Here is a 16,065-nt window from a genome sequence, read left to right as displayed (position 1 = left end):
AGCCGGGATTCTCGGATGGAGACTGTAGGCGGGGAGGGTGTGGCTGCTCAGGGGGCTCCTGCTAAGGGTCTGTCTGTCTTGGTCTCTCCCCAGCAAGCTTTCTGGTGCCTGGTGCAGATCTGTGACAAATATCTCCCTGGGTACTACAGTGCGGGACTGGTGAGTGTGACCACATATTCCTGGAAGGAAAGGGGGAATTAGTGGCTTTTAGTATTTCATAAAGGAGATGCCCTCTGTGCCGCCCTAAAATCCTTCTTGGACAGGAGTTTCCCCGCTTCGTCCTCCTGGAGATGTCTGTGCCTAGAGGGCGGTATCCTAGAATTCCCTTGCACTCCGCTTTCTAGAGAAAGGGGAGCCTTTCCAGAGGGCAGAGGCCCCTGGGAGGGGTCAGGAAGCCTCTAGATTAGAAACATTCAGCAGTGCAAACATGTGCTTTTAAAAAGAGCACACATACGTGTATTTTACCTCTTGTTTTTCTGCCAAAACCAATTCACATGACTGAGGTCTAAAAAAATTATCATTCTGTTTGCAGCCTGATTTTCTTTCTCTCGTGTACACCCCCCCCACACACACACACATACCAGTCAACTTGAAATCTCCTGGTAGAGAACAGACACACGGTGTGCTCAGATTCCTGGTGCCGGTTTTGTAATGTCTTGTGTGCAGCAGCTGGCAGGCAAATCTGACCTCCGTTTCCTAAAGATTAACCTAGTTTGAGAAAGGAGCTGCAACATTTACTCAGTAATCAGGTTGCTTAATTGACTAAAAAGGTAACTGGTTTTTTTTTGGGGGGGGGGGGGTTCCCCAGACTTTGTTTTACAGGTAGCATCTGCCACTGCTTACCTTTTCCCTAAGGGGTTATCTCCCTCTCCTCCTTTATGTCCGCATCTAGAAACAAAGGATGCTTCCATCAGTAGAACACTTCCTGTGTGCAAGCACATACGTCGATTTCAATGGTTTCTTGAATGTGGGGGGCAGCCCTGTTTGAGAACTGAAATGGAGTCGCTGGTCACGAGTGAAGTTGTGTCGTTAATTAAACCAAAAACTTTTCATATAAGCCGGGGAGGGAGAGAGGGTTGGCTGGCTGGCTGTTTGATTCCGGCCCTCGAGGGTTCTGTACAACTGAAGGCTCTGTGCCTTTAACAGCTTGCGGAGCAGGCAGGGATCAGGTGACACTTTCCCCCAGCATCGCCGTATGCCCACTCCAGGAAAAGGTTCACCTCTGTGTTCCCCTTGCCTTTTTACACTGCCTTGAACAGCTGCATAAAAAAGACTACCCTCCTGCCTTTCTGGGGCTGCTACTGGGCTGCAGAGTTTCTGCCTCCTTCCCCATCTCATAACAGTTAGACCACATCTTTCCCCTGCCCTCCTGCAGAAGCTGTAGATACTTAACCGTTTGGGTAGATGCGTACAGTGCATGCATGTCCAGACTGTGTGACCTTTTGAACCTCCGGCTCCTCTTTTCTCAGCGGAGGGCAGTGATGGGAGGGAAAGCGGGAGCAGGCGGGGGGAACAGAAAGAGGGCGCTGTTTGCAGGGTCTCCAACTTCCTCTTCACCCCAAAATGTGTCTCGTGCAGGAGGCAATCCAGCTGGACGGGGAGATCTTCTTTGCTCTCCTGCGGCGGGTGTCCCCCATTGCCTACCGCCACCTGAAGAGGTACAAGATCGACCCCATCCTGTACATGACCGAGTGGTTTATGTGCATCTTCTCCCGGACCTTGCCCTGGTGCTCCGTGCTGCGTGTTTGGGACATGTTCTTCTGCGAAGGTGAGACTCGGCCTCCCGTCCCCGTAAAGCCTTGCGCGTTTGGCCACTTGGTGTCCTTTCCCTCCCAGTTGACAGGGAAAGCGGCCTCCCCAGAGACAGAACTGCTCTTTTTTCTAGAAACTCAACTTCCATTATTGAACAGGAGGAGGATTCCCAAGCCACTGGCTGACCTGGTTGTAGTCTGAGGCCTAGGAACATGTTTGACGAAAAAGATAAGAGCGCCTGGGTTCCCCGGCTACCCTCTACCCAATCCCAGGCTTGACATGGTTATCCTAAAGTGCTATAAAGAGCACCTGGGATCTGCTTTGTCCATTCATCTGATGAAATCCCCAGGTGCCCCCTGCACAGTCCCCCGCCTCCCTTTCCTTCCCTGCATCTCAGCATCTCACAGAGAGGAAGGCTGCTCTTCCCGCCTCCCCCCAGTATACAGCCTGTTACACTCTTCTCTCTCTCTCGGCTTGTGATCCACACAGGGGTGAAGATAGTTTTCCGGGTGGGCCTGGTGCTGCTGCGGAACACCCTGGGCTCAGTCGACAAGCTGCGCTCGTGCCAGGGCATGTACGAGACGATGGAGAAGCTGCGAAACCTGCCATTCCAGACTATGCAAGAGGACAACCTGGTCCATGAGGTGAGAGCTCCGGCCCGGGGACGGTGTGCTAAACAGAGAAGCAAGTGGGGTGAAGCTGGAGGGGAGAAAGTTGGATCCTGGGCTGAAAACACGATGGCACATGCAGAAGTTCTCCACAGCTTAGAGGGAACATTGTTCACGACTGGCATCCGGGTTTTTTATGTTAAGTAGTCCTGTGTTAATTTCTTCTGGGGGGACGGTCAGCACCCATCTGCCCGTGGTTTGAGGAAGAAACGTCGCAGCCAGGAGAGGAGAGAGGATGGCCCCGGGATAGAAGGCTCACCGGCTTGACCTTAATAGCACTTGATCGCCTTTGGTGGGGGAGCAAGCCGGGATTCTCGGATGGAGACTGTAGGCGGGGAGGGTGTGGCTGATCAGGGGGCTCCTGCTAAGGGTCTGTCTGTCTTGGTCTCTCCCCAGCAAGCTTTCTGGTGCCTGGTGCAGATCTGTGACAAATATCTCCCTGGGTACTACAGTGCGGGACTGGTGAGTGTGACCACATATTCCTGGAAGGAAAGGGGGGATTAGTGGCTTTCAGTATTTCATAAAGGAGATGCCCTCTGTGCCGCCCTAAAACCCTTCTTGGACAGGAGTTTCCCCGCTTTGTCCTCCTGGAGCTGGCTGTGCCTAGAGGGCGGTATCCTGGAATTCCCTTGCACTCCGCTTTCTAGAGAAAGGGGAGCCTTTCCAGAGGGCAGAGGCCCCTGGGAGGGGTCAGGAAGCCTCTAGATTAGAAATATTCAGCAGTGCAAACATGTGCTTTTAAAAAGAGCACACATACGTGTATTTTACCTCTTGTTTTTCTGCCAAAACCAATTCACATGACTGAGGTCTAAAAAAATTATCATTCTGTTTGCAGCCTGATTTTCTTTCTCTCGTGTACACCCCCCCCACACACACACACATACCAGTCAACTTGAAATCTCCTGGTAGAGAACAGACACACGGTGTGCTCAGATTCCTGGTGCCGGTTTTGTAATGTCTTGTGTGCAGCAGCTGGCAGGCAAATCTGACCTCCGTTTCCTAAAGATTAACCTAGTTTGAGAAAGGAGCTGCAACATTTACTCAGTAATCAGGTTGCTTAATTGACTAAAAAGGTAACTGGTTGCTTCCATCAGTAGAACCCTTCCTGTGCAAGCACATACGTCGATTTCATTGGTTTCTTGAATGGGGGAGACAGCCCTGTTTGAGAACTGCAATGGAGTCGCTGGTCACAAGTGAAGTTGTGTCGTTAATTAAACCAAAAACTTTTCATATAAGCCGGGGAGGGAGAGAGAGGGTTGGCTGGCTGGCTGTTTGATTCCGGCCCTCGAGGGTTCTGTACAACTGAAGGCTCTGTGCCTTTAACAGCTTGCGGAGCAGGCAGGGATCAGGTGACACTTTCCCCCAGCATCGCCGTATGCCCACTCCAGGAAAAGGTTCACCTCTGTGTTCCCCTTGCCTTTTTACACTGCCTTGAACAGCTGCATAAAAAAGACTACCCTCCTGCCTTTCTGGGGCTGCTACTGGGCTGCAGAGTTTCTGCCTCCTTCCCCATCTCATAACAGTTAGACCACATCTTTCCCCTGCCCTCCTGCAGAAGCTGTAGATACTTAACCGTTTGGGTAGATGCGTACAGTGCATGCATGTCCAGACTGTGTGACCTTTTGAACCTCTGGCTCCTCTTTTCTCAGTGGAGGGCAGTGATGGGAGGGAAAGCGGGAGCAGGCGGGGGGAACAGAAAGAGGGCGCTGTTTGCAGGGTCTCCAACTTCCTCTTCACCCCAAAATGTGTCTCGTGCAGGAGGCAATCCAGCTGGACGGGGAGATCTTCTTTGCTCTCCTGCGGCGGGTGTCCCCCATTGCCTACCGCCACCTGAAGAGGTACAAGATCGACCCCATCCTGTACATGACCGAGTGGTTTATGTGCATCTTCTCCCGGACCTTGCCCTGGTGCTCCGTGCTGCGTGTTTGGGACATGTTCTTCTGCGAAGGTGAGACTCGGCCTCCCGTCCCCGTAAAGCCTTGCGCGTTTGGCCACTTGGTGTCCTTTCCCTCCCAGTTGACAGGGAAAGCGGCCTCCCCAGAGACAGAACTGCTCTTTTTTCTAGAAACTCAACTTCCATTATTGAACAGGAGGAGGATTCCCAAGCCACTGGCTGACCTGGTTGTAGTCTGAGGCCTAGGAACATGTTTGACGAAAATGATAAGAGCGCCTGGGTTCCCCGGCTACCCTCTACCCAATCCCAGGCTTGACATGGTTATCCTAAAGTGCTATAAAGAGCACCTGGGATCTGCTTTGTCCATTCATCTGATGAAATCCCCAGGTGCCCCCTGCACAGTCCCCCGCCTCTCTTTCCTTCCCTGCATCTCAGCATCTCACAGAGAGGAAGGCTGCGCTTCCCGCCTCCCCCCAGTATACAGCCTGTTACACTCTTCTCTCTCTCTCGGCTTGTGATCCACACAGGGGTGAAGATAGTTTTCCGGGTGGGCCTGGTGCTGCTGCGGAACACCCTGGGCTCAGTCGACAAGCTGCGCTCGTGCCAGGGCATGTACGAGACGATGGAGAAGCTGCGAAACCTGCCATTCCAGACTATGCAAGAGGACAACTTGGTCCATGAGGTGAGAGCTCCGGCCTGGGGACGATGTGCTAAACAGAGAAGCAAGTGGGGTGAAGCTGGAGGGGAGAAAGTTGGATCCTGGGCTGAAAACACGATGGCACATGCAGAAGTTCTGGCAGGACGTGGCTAAGGGTTTACAGATGAGGCATGTATTCCTAAGAAACACCACATTTACACAAAGGGGCTTGGTCCCGTATGGTGCCCGCGTTGGTCATTTCCGTCTTGGCAGAGTCCATTTGTGGTAGGTGATTGCTCTAGTTTCTGGGTCATCATCAGTTCGAATTTCTAGATTTCTGTTGGCAGCCATGAGGACTAGGAACCTGTCTTGGAAGGATGCAGAACAAAGTTTGAGTCCAGCGGCACCTTGAAGACCAACAGAGTTTAATTCTGTGTGCATCCTTTCGATACATTAGATTCCACACTTGTAGAGTAAGCAGCCAGGCACATGGCCCCTTGTAAGAATTTACTAGATTTCGACCTTGTCTGTTCACAACAGAACTTTAGCACCTTCAGATATCAGACACAACATTTACATGGTCAGATATAAGGACACGTTAATTTTAAACCTGAGTCGAATGCACTCAAAATCCTGTTGTTGCTTTCTTTCAAGTGAATCTCATGCCCATAAAAGAGGGCTGTTACCTGGATGTCAATAGAAATGTTTGGTGTTGCTTCCCATAATTCCCTATGATTCGGGGGCGGGGGAGGTGGTGGTTTAAGGAACGTCACTGATCTCCGGGTCGAAGTAGATATTAAGGAGAAGGCGGCATTGTTCTTTCCCTCTGCATTTCTTAAAAGCCCAGCGTCAGTCAGAGTGAGGGGTGTAAGCTGGAGTGAAAGAAAGGTGGGTCCAGAAGGAAATGTTTAAGGCCGTTTGGGAGACTTTAAAAGGAGAGTGGACAAATTAATGGAGGACAGGGCTGCCGATGGCTGCTAGTCACGACTGTTATCTCCTCCTTCCAGCACCAGAGGCAGTTGCAGGGGAGCACGGACTGGAGGCTGCTGTTGCAGTCATCCCGCTCGGGGGCTCCCGAGTGGTCAGCCAGTGCGTGAACAGAATGCTGGACCTGACGAGCCTTTGGTCTCACCCAGCAGGGCTCTTCTTGTGTTCTGACGTTCTCTACTCTGGTCTTCCCGAAGCTGCAAATCTGTCTCTCTTTTTTTGGGGGGGGACATACGGGTTGCCCTTGGGAAGGGTGCGTTTGAGCTGGAGCACAGCCAGGAGGAAAATAATATTCACTAAATACAACCGGACCACAGAGATGCGAAGTACAAGAACATCCTGAAAATAAGACCTACCCCCAAAATAAGCCCTAGCAGGTTTTCTATGCATTTGTGGTATACGCCCTAGTGTGTAAAATAAATATAAGACAGTGTCTTATTTTCGGGGAAACACGGCATATATAGGAGGAAAAGATTAAGCGGGGGGTTCCTCTCTTCCAGCTTGCGTCTTGCCAAGCGGTAGATTTTTTTTTGTCTCCGAGAAGACAAAGTTCTGTTTAATGGACGTACTGAACAAGTTCAAAATAAGACAGAGAATTAAAAAACAAAACAAAAAGGAAAACGAGACAAGGGGGGAAATGCAACTTGAGTGTCAACTGCCTGGTGGGCTTCTGTGGGTGGGGAAGGGGAGGTCCTGCCATAGTCTTGAATGTGCACGTTTCCCAGTGTCTCTGTGGGGTGGTGCCAGGTCAAGGTATGTGTGGTAGGCCAGAGGGGCTGTGGTGAGAGAGGAGATGCCACCGGGACTCTTCTTCTCACCTCCGTTTCCCTCCCCCTCCTTGTTCAGGTGATGACTCTCCCAGTGACCGAAGCCCTCATAGAACGAGAGAACGCCACCCAGCTGAAGAAGTGGCGAGAGACGCGGGGTGAGCTCCAGTACAAGCCCTCCCGGCGGCTCCACGGCTCGCGAGCCATCCACGAGGAGCGCCACCGCATGAACCCGCCCCTCACGGCCAGCGCCAGCCTCTTGAGTCTCACGGGCCTGAAGCAGAGGGTTACTCACGGCAGCCTGAGCGGTCCCTCCTTCTCCCCAGCACACTCCGTGGGCACCTTGGCTGCCTCCGTGGCTCCCCCTCCGGCCCCTCCCGCCGCCCAGAGCCAGGTGGTGGTGTCCGAAGGGCTCCACCCCGCCTTGCCCTCCCCGACAGGGAACAACATGCCCCTCGGTGGCCCCAAGCCGACCGGGGGCAGCAGCAAAGAGGAGAAGCGGAAAGAGAAGGAGCGGGAAAGGCAGGAGAGGCTGGAGAAGGAGAAGCAGGAGAGGGAGCGGGAGCGGGAGCGGAAGCTGCAGAAGGAGCGGGAGAAGAAGGAAAAAGAGCGGGAGAGGCAGGAAAAAGAGCGGGAGAAGAAGCAGCAGAAGGAACGCGCCAAAGAGGAAGCCCGGCTGAAGAAGGACCAAAAACTGTCGCTGAGGAAAAAGGAACCCAAATCGGCCCCTCCGCCACCCAGTGAGGAAGGAAAAGACGGGGATGCTCCGACGGCGTCTGTGCTGCAAGACACGTACTTTTGAGGGGGGCTGGGGGGGCAGCACGTGCCCCAGGAACTCCCTCCCTTCAGCCAAGGACCAAGATGGTGGCCAACACCAGGGACACTCTCATTGTGGTAGGGGGACCCGGAGGACAGGAGGAGGAGGAGGAGTGCCGAGGGGAACCACCCAGTGTGGGGCCAGAGCGGTGTTTTATTGAGTGTCCGTGTGCTCGCCTCTCTCTTCGCGTGCCTGATTTGAGGTGGACTGAACCCCCTCCCTCCTCCGACCCTTCATCTTTGTTACGGAATAGGGCCAAAGCAAGATGGCCGCTCTTCTCCCAGTGGGCGCGCCACTGCAGGTTTTTCACCACGGCCAACCAGTGCAGCGGTACCTTCCCTGCTCCCAGCTTGGAGACATAACCAAGGCGGTACTGGTATTAATAACTCCAGCATCCTCCCTCTCAAGTACTGTATATAGAATCTTCCCTGTTTACAGCTCTTTAACCACTGCAGGCTGCGTAGGCCACCCCCCCCCTCCAGAGAGGCTAGTTTTAAAAGCAGCGTCCGGTCCTCCCAGCGCTACCCTTTGGTCTTCTAACTCTTCTTCCATTCCTTAAATTGTTGCTGGGCATTTCGCTGCTCCAGCCTAAACCTGATGAGCTCTTGGTAGGCTAATAAGAGAAATCCCCTTAAAGCCGTCTTCTCTTCTTCCTCTTGCTCCTGGCCCCTTGCATGGTTACTTATGGCTTAGGATTGCTGCCATTTGCTTGTTCTTTTAGGTGTCACCTGGCAGGCAGAAGTCTGAAAGGTGGGCCGAATGGGGTTTTTGCCTGCTGGGTCAACCATTCTAGGTCGAGGGTCTCCGTCAGGATGGGTGTGGCGGCTTAGCCATTCATCTGCTGTTAAAATTACGTTTGTGCCGGCGGCCGGGGGAGATGCAGTTGGGTGCTTAGGTATGGTTGTCCGGATTCCTGGGTGAATCAGAATCCTTCAGTGAGGAAGGAAAGTTAATTCATTCCCGACCCAGGAGTTCTGCCTTCCAGCTCCTGCATTCCTGTATGAGCAAGGTGGGGAAACCTGCTTTGTTGGCAGTGATTCTCTGGCTTGTAGTCAGCCAAAGCTTCATAGGAACTTCTGCCACCCCAGGAAGATTTCTTTTTTTTATTGCAAATTTATATCTGCCCCCCTCCCCTTCCCAGTTAGAAACATTGTCCTCGACTATTAGGATAAATCCAGCCCCCGGCTTCAGTTGCCGGAGACTGAGGACGCATTTCCATGATTGGTTTAAACCAAGTCAACAAAGAATTAAAGTTCTGAGAAATGGCTGAGAAGGCTTAAAAAAAAAAAAAATTAGAGCTCCTGTGTCTCTTCAGTGAACAACAGAGCTTTTGGGGCAGGTGTCATGTTGATTGAAAGCAGTTTTAAAATGTCTGCCACATGTCGTGCAGACATGCCCAACTGGTACATCCTCCATCTCACCTTCTTCCTCAATGGGAAGTGAACATTACCCTAGAAAATAATTGGAACGCACCGTCTTTGTGGTCTGCTGTGTGGCCTCAAAAGAGCATTGTGTGTCATTCCCCCCCCAGCCCCAGTCCCCCTTCTTGTCACCATGGGGGGGGGGGCTTGCTGAACCCTTGGTGGTCGTGAGACATTTCTGGTGCCCTGCAGTCTGGAGGGGCCTGCTGCCCCAGCGGTAGCAGCAGACCGAGCAGGAGTCGGGAGCCGGCACTGTTGGCAGTCTGTCGGAAAAGGGGTTCCGGGAAGGAGGCGGGGCCACAACTTGGCCCCCTGGGACTTGGGGTGCCCCTTTCATGGCTTGTCTTCTCCCCCCCCCTTTCAGCTTCTGCAGAGGCATCCTCCCCTTTCCTCTGGGTCACAGTCTCTGCAGTCGTCAGTGTAGCCGGAGCCAGGAACCTCTTTTAAGTCCTTGCTTCCCCAAATTTACTTGCTGTCAAATGACAGCTTCTCCCAAAGTCCGCCATCTCCCCCACTCCAATGACCCCAGGGGGGGTAGAGCCCCTGTTAGCACATCCTCATCTCTGTACATAACTTCTTCCTATAACACATATATTATATATATGTTTTCAGTATTGTAATTATGTATACAGGTACTTGAGATTTTTGATTTTTTTTTTGACCTTGTGTTCTTATTTAATGGGACAGACACTGGAAATTAGGGATTCATCCAAATCTACCCCTCGCCTTCTATAATTTTTTTTTAGCTTTCCACCCGCCTAATCAGGAAGAGCAGAAAAACTGGAAGTTTACAGCCGACAACTCCTTGCTGTCCACCCTGTTAATAACTTTTTTTGTCGTTTGTGCCTCGTTTTCATTGATTTTTTTCTCCATTGCTTTGTTTAAAAATGTTAACAAAAGAAACAACATTCAAGCTCTTGGAGTGTCTCCGTTGATTGGGGGTGCGGTGGGATGCGTTGCATAGGATTGTTGTTGTGTCCGTGGTTGGGGAGAGGAGGAAGCTTTCGTCTGTGGAAAGAGATGCGGCAGGGCCCGTAGCTCAGGATCGGCACCTCAGGTATCTGGTCACTTCGTGAAGACTTTGGAGAGCTGCGTGGTAGTCAGATTGGGGGGAAAGCAGTGGTTGGACTTCATTCTAGCATGTCGGACTAGAATCCGGGAGACCCAGGTTTGGACCCAGTGTTCCCTCTAAGCTGAGTTAGTGTGAGCCAGCTCTTAGTATTTTAGCCTCCAGCTCACACATTTTTGTCTTAGTTCAGGAAGGACGGCTCCAGAGCAAAGTAACTTATGCAGTAGCCAAATCAGTCACTCACAACTTTAATGCCAGTAGCTCACAAAGTAGAATTTCTGCTCACAAGATGCCACAGCTGAGAGGGAGCATTGGTTTAGACCTCCACTATGCCAGGGTGACCTTGGGTCAGTCACGCTCTCACAGCCAGTGTTCCCTGAGTTAGCGTGAGCTAGCTCTGAGTTAGCTCCGTTTTTCAGCCTCCGGCTCACACATTTTTTGTCTCAGCTCAGGAAGGGTGGCTCCAGAGCAAGCTAATTTATGCACTAGCCATATTGCTTGCTCACAACTTTAATGCCAGTAGCTCACAAAGTAGAATTTTTGCTCACAAGACCCCACAGTTTAGCGGGAACATTGCTCACAGCCTAACCTACCTTGCGGGTCTGTTATGAGGATAAAGTGGACGAGCAGACAAAGATGTTGTGAGCTGCGTTGGGTCACCATTGGGGAGAAAAGTGGGTATCAGTGAAGTAGATAATTGATCAAGTTAGATCATTAATGAGGCAACCTGAAAAATCAGCAGTGGCTGAACACAGGCTAACTCAAACAGGACACAGTATCTCATCCCAAGACACTGAAAGGCTGGAAAACATCCAATTACCATGTCAAATTACACAGGGAAGCCATTAAAATTCATAAACATAAACACAATTTCAACAGGAAAGAAGGGAGTTTAAAAATAAACAGGGCATGGTTTCCTGTACTGAAAAACACAAAATGCTCTACATCTTACAACAGCACTACAGATAAGATTAGAATTTCAACAGCCAATCCATGTGCAAAAGAACCTCCTCAGGAAAGCTCCTGCATTAGCACATCAGCCTGGGAAACGCCTACAAAATAATGACTCAGCCCGACTTCACCTTCCTGAGTAGATATAAACGACCTGCCTATCATTTGTCTTCTCACCTTGACACAGAGAGTACTCCATCTTTCTGTGTTATACCTCTGAGGATGCCAGTCACAGCTGCTGGCGAAACGCCAGGTGCCACAAGACCACGGCCATACAGCCCAGAAGATATACAACAACTAACAGGCATTTGTTTGTGGTTATGAACTGGGGTCGAGTCATCCATCTCGAGGGCCACTAGATCGCTTTACCCATCGGAGTTGGATCCGCTTTATCACAACAACCCTGCCAAGTAGGTAAAGCTTGAGAGACTGGTCCCAAGGTCACCTAATAGGCTTCGTGCCTGAACTCCGTCTCCCTAGTCCAAGCCGAACACTCTACCCATGACCCCACTCTGATTCTCAAATTTATTTCTATTTTGCTTGGTGCATTTTTATCCTGCCCTTCCTTCAAGGAGTTCAGCGTGCTGTGCATGGCCCTTCCCGCCTCTGTTTCATCCTCACAACAACCCTGAAATGTAGGGGAAGCTGAGGGTGACACTGGCCCAAGGTCACTCAATAAGCTTCACAGCCAGGCTTCGTTTCGTAGAAAAAGAGCTAGGGGAACTCATTAGCATAACTCATTAGCATATGCCACACCCCCTGACATCACCGGAAGTGTGTCATAAGGCCACACCCCCTGACATCACCGGAAGTGTGTCATAAGCAGGGGTGGGGAGAGGCGGGGAGGAAGCAACTTACCCTCCCTCTTCTCCTGCCTCCTCCTGGCTGAATGAGGGCTGGAAGTGCGGCGGCTGGAAGCAGGGGGCGGGGCTTCATCATGTGCCCCGCCCCCCGCACCTCACCCGGGGGAACTGCGATCCCCCGCGGTCCCCCCCCAAAATGACCTCTGTTCACAGCAACTGAGTATTTGAAGCCAGGTCTCAGTTTGACACCACCACTCTGGGCTGTTAGACCCATTTTGACAAATTTATTGATAGTCTATCAAAAACTTGGGTGACGGGAAGGCTACTGTGCAGAGGAATGTGGACTCAAAGGAGCCAGGCGTAACATTTAGGCCAGTGATCAGAATTTGCCTTCAAATCACTGGAAGGATCAAAGTCTGAGGTGTGCTTTCTGGTTGCTGGAAACAAACATTCTTCTTAGATTTATTTATTCGGCTTGTAAACCGCCCTCCCCTCTACACAGGGCTCAGAGCGGTGAACAGCATTTATGATAAAACATTCACTAGTTAAAAAGCAACAATTTACAGATGGTGCATAAGTTCACAGTTAGTGTCCTGAGCTGGATAAATACGTTATGAGAATTAAGCCTGAGCTGGATAAATGTGTGACGAGAATTACATAGTAGGATTAAAAAAGTAAAGGTAAAGGTTCCCTTGCTCGAAAGCCAGTCGAATCAGACTCTAGGGTTGCGGTGCTCATCTCCGTTTCAAAGCCGAAGAGCCAGCGCTGTCCGAAGACATTTCCATGGTCATGTGGCCGACATGACTAAAACACCAAGGCGCATGGAACGCTGTTACCTTCCCACCGAAGTGGTACCTATTTATCTACTTGCAATTTCTTGCTTTTGAACTGCTAAGTTGGCAGGAGCTGGAACTAGAGACGGGAGCTCACTCCACCATGCGGCACCTGGGTCTCGAACTGCTGAACTACCGACCTTCCACAGCCTGCAGTTCAGCGTCTTAACCATTAAGGAGGACGCAAATTACATATGATAGAATGGACATGATGCCTCAGTAGTAGAGTACTGCCTTGTACCTAGAAGGTCCTGGATTCAATCCCTGTTAAAGGACTGCAGAGAGGACTGAGGAAGACCTCAAAGGCCAGGGTCCCCATGTGCCCCATAGTGCCCACCCACACTTTTCCTGGTGCCTGCCAAGTGCTTTTAGAAAGTGGGTGGGGCTTTTGCCCAGCAGGGTTTCCGATTGGCTGTGCTGATTAAAAGGGCATCCTGTTAAACATAGCTGGCCTACTGATACTGGGTTAGGACTCTGTGATCACGACTGATAGGTTATTAGGATCAAATTATAAAAAGAACTTTAACCTTGTCTTTTGGTGGAGATGTATAGCAGATTGTGAAGGATTTGCGTTGCCAAAAAGCTTCCCCTCTCCCTCTGCAAGCACTCCCTGAGGTATCCCTTTGCTAGGCCCAGATATCAACATAACTAGCATTCCCTTCCTCATGCTGAGCAATTTTTCCTTGAGGGTAAAATTGCAGTAAATTACACATTGCTCACTGTTTTTCTTTAATTTATTAAAATCTTCTCTTTTAAAAAAATACCTAAGGTGTCTGTTTCACAGATGCAGATCAAACAGTTGATTCAGGAAGTTATTCCTAGCAGTGTCTTTCCCTTCCCCAGAATAGACTCCAATTCTCTGGACTTGCTCGTTGTAGTCAAGTGTCTGGTATTGCCGATTTTTTCCTACCCCAGATCTATCAAACTCTCTTTTGTAGGTTGCTTCTTGCCAGCTTTCTTTTCTTGCCACATATACCTTAACCTCACAATGTCCTCACCAAATTCTTGGTGGAGCTGTGAGAAATTTGTCCCTTTGGATTCCATTTCAGCCACCAGTTTTGGAAGGAGTAGCTTGCAGTTCTTTGAGGCTACCGGGGCTCCATCCAATTTGAGAGGCGGTTGGTTCTTCAGCATTCGAAACTGCCCTTCCAGCTCGGCAGCCAAGGCTCGGAGGTATCCAAACCCTGCGGTGCTGAGCGCTCGCACCCAGCCCTCCAGAGTTTCTTGATTCTCAGCTGCCATCTGGTATGCCCGGCTACCAGGTAACCCACAGGGGTAAGAAATTTCAAAGGCATATGGTTCAGATGTGGAGTCTAGCAGCTCCACGGTGCAGCCTTCCAAGATGATGAGTTTAGGAGGATCCCGGTCTCCAGCTCGCTCTCGACGGAACAGAACATTACCCCAGAGCGTGCACCAACACGGGTGGTAGGAGGAACTGCGACTGCTCTTTTTATACAGCAACCCCTGCCGATCTGGGGCGCGTTCCAGGCGGGAAGAGACCAAAGCGCTGGAGATGTGGAGTTTCATGGTGGTCAGACCCTGAAAGTGTAGAGATGATAATGGAAGATGAGGATGGGGGGGGGGGAGCATCAGAATCTAAGGAAACAATAGAAAGTTGTAAGGGTTATGAATATGAGCATGGGGCTGGGGGAAAGGTAGAAAGGAATAAAAGAATGCAGGGCAGTGTTCCCTCTAAGCTGAGTTAGTGTGAGCTAGCTCACAGGTTTTTAGCCTCTGGCTCACAGATTTTTGTCTTAGCTCAGGAGGGATGGCTCCAGAACAAACTAATTTATACAGTAGCCAAATTACTCGCTCACAACTTTAATGCCAGTATCTCACAAAGTAGAATTTTTGCTCACAAGACTCCACAGCTTAGAGGGAACATTGATGCAGGGATAGTGAGATGGAAAGCAAAAGCAGAGAATAAGGAATAAAACCAGTGTAGGAATTAAGGGAAAGGAGATTCTGAAGGGGATGAAAAAAATTCAAAGGAGCCAGGTTCCAGAGAAGAGAAATCAATATGTATTTATGTAAAACACTTATTAGCTGCCTTTCTCCCTTGTGGAACTCAGGGTGGCTTACAATATAAATAAAACTGTATAAAACCACAACAAAACCGACAATTTAAAAACCCATACAAGTCACAGTTTAACGCCTCCATTTCGGATTGGCTTTTTTGCTGTCCAGTCAGAGATGGAACTGAGGGGAAAGCATGAAGCAAAGGTGGAGTAAGACGGGGAAAGTGTGAACCAGCATCGAAAAGGGAGTGGTGGACACGCCAGGGCGCAGAGGAATCCGGGGAGGAGAGGATGACTAAACGAAGCCCGAGGGAAGGCCAGAACAAAAGAAAGGAATAAGGCGAGAACTAAATTTTAAGAACTGGGCGGCGGAAAATGAAAAGCCAGAGAAAAGGGAAATGAAAAGCCAGAGAAAATGGAGAAACGACTAATGGAAGGCAGCAAAAGAAGGAGGGAATGGAAAAGGAGCGGTGGAGAGAGCAGCACAGCTCTGCCTTGGAGAGGGGCGCGGCTGCCTCTACAGGAACGAAGGCCTGGCTGCGTTTGCAGGCCCAAGAGCTTCCTCCTGGAGGACCTTTCCAAGGCCACACTAAGAAGGCAACTGGGAGCAGGGGGGACAGACTCCCACCCGACCTAGATTTCCTCACCTTGGCGCCAAATCATCGAGCTGCCCCTTTGAGATGAGAGTTTCTTGGGCCGGGCAAGTTTCTCCTCCCTCTCTGCCTCCCCCCCCCCCCCAAAGGGCGGGGGGCAGTGGTTTCCCAGGTGCGGGGTGGGCGTGGCTGTCGGTCTCACCTGGCGGGCTCCATCCCAGTGCCTGGAAAGTCACTCGATCCCACCTCCCAGGAAGAGTTTCGGTGGAGTGGGCGAAGAGACTCGCATCCACTTGACTGGGCAGGCCCCGGCTCCCCTCGCCTCTCCAAGAGCAGAGAGGCCAGCCAGCTGCAAAGGGGAACTAAGGGAAGCCGCAGTGTGCCGGGGATGTTAACCACAAGCTGAAAAGTTATTTCTAGTCCGAAAGGGATTGGTTTTTTTAAGAGAGACTGTGTTCATCAGAGGAAGAAGCTACTGCAGAAAAGGAAGGGGTTGTTTTCCCCCGGGGTGGCGGGCGGTGGTGGCTCTGGATCAAGTTTATTTAAAATATGTCCAAGTTAACAGTGATTCCTATAAAGTGTCCATTTTTATGAGTTCGCTTCCCCTCCGTATTGATAGGTCATATATTGATGCATCAATGGACAGTTACAGGCCCTTCCATAGCACATCCAGAATCAGAGCTCCCGGAGAACCAGATAGCTTCCTGACAGGCAGATGCATCGCCACCTGTTGAATTCCAGGCTGCCACTACATTTATGGATCAAGTCGAAGGCTGAGAAGTTTCAGGCCCCTGCAAAGTCCCAGGAAGAGAGAGGATCCGGATTGGCAGGAATGGAATGGACTTCGTTGCCTCC

General features: G+C 50.8%; 2 protein-coding genes across 3 annotated transcripts in view; one reads left to right on the top strand and one right to left on the bottom strand.

Annotated features, from left to right (window-relative positions):
- Nucleotides 1-8,198, top strand: part of TBC1D10B (TBC1 domain family member 10B) — a 25,544-nt gene extending 17,346 nt beyond the window's left edge. The window contains exons 6-9 of the mRNA XM_015406389.1: nucleotides 94-159; nucleotides 1,579-1,768; nucleotides 2,242-2,396; nucleotides 6,785-8,198. Coding sequence (XP_015261875.1) covers nucleotides 94-159; nucleotides 1,579-1,768; nucleotides 2,242-2,396; nucleotides 6,785-7,507 — 1,134 coding nt within the window. The 3' untranslated portion in view covers nucleotides 7,508-8,198. The remainder of the gene's footprint in view (nucleotides 1-93; nucleotides 160-1,578; nucleotides 1,769-2,241; nucleotides 2,397-6,784) is intronic.
- Nucleotides 8,199-13,428: 5,230 nt separating this feature from the next.
- On the bottom strand, nucleotides 13,429-15,555 carry LOC107106264 (sesquipedalian-1-like). Of its 2 annotated transcripts, none has more exons than XM_015406385.1 (2): nucleotides 15,413-15,555; nucleotides 13,429-14,138 (listed from the first exon to the last, which is right to left on the bottom strand). In XM_015406385.1, exon 2 carries the CDS (start codon nucleotides 14,124-14,126, stop codon nucleotides 13,506-13,508), a length of 621 nt encoding a protein of 206 aa, XP_015261871.1. In that variant the 5' UTR covers nucleotides 14,127-14,138; nucleotides 15,413-15,555; the 3' UTR covers nucleotides 13,429-13,505. The 2 variants fall into 2 exon arrangements, with proteins under 2 accessions (XP_015261871.1, XP_015261872.1); XM_015406386.1 differs by lacking the exon at nucleotides 15,413-15,555 and adding an exon at nucleotides 15,265-15,333.
- Between the last annotated feature and the right edge of the window lie 510 nt (nucleotides 15,556-16,065).

Source organism: Gekko japonicus, unplaced genomic scaffold, assembly GCF_001447785.1.
Source record: "Gekko japonicus isolate JY-2015 unplaced genomic scaffold, Gekko_japonicus_V1.1 scaffold2698, whole genome shotgun sequence".
Classification (NCBI taxonomy): Eukaryota; Metazoa; Chordata; class Lepidosauria; order Squamata; family Gekkonidae; genus Gekko; species Gekko japonicus.
The sequence above is the reverse complement of the archived record's forward strand: the minus strand, read 5'-3'. Positions and strand labels throughout refer to the sequence as shown.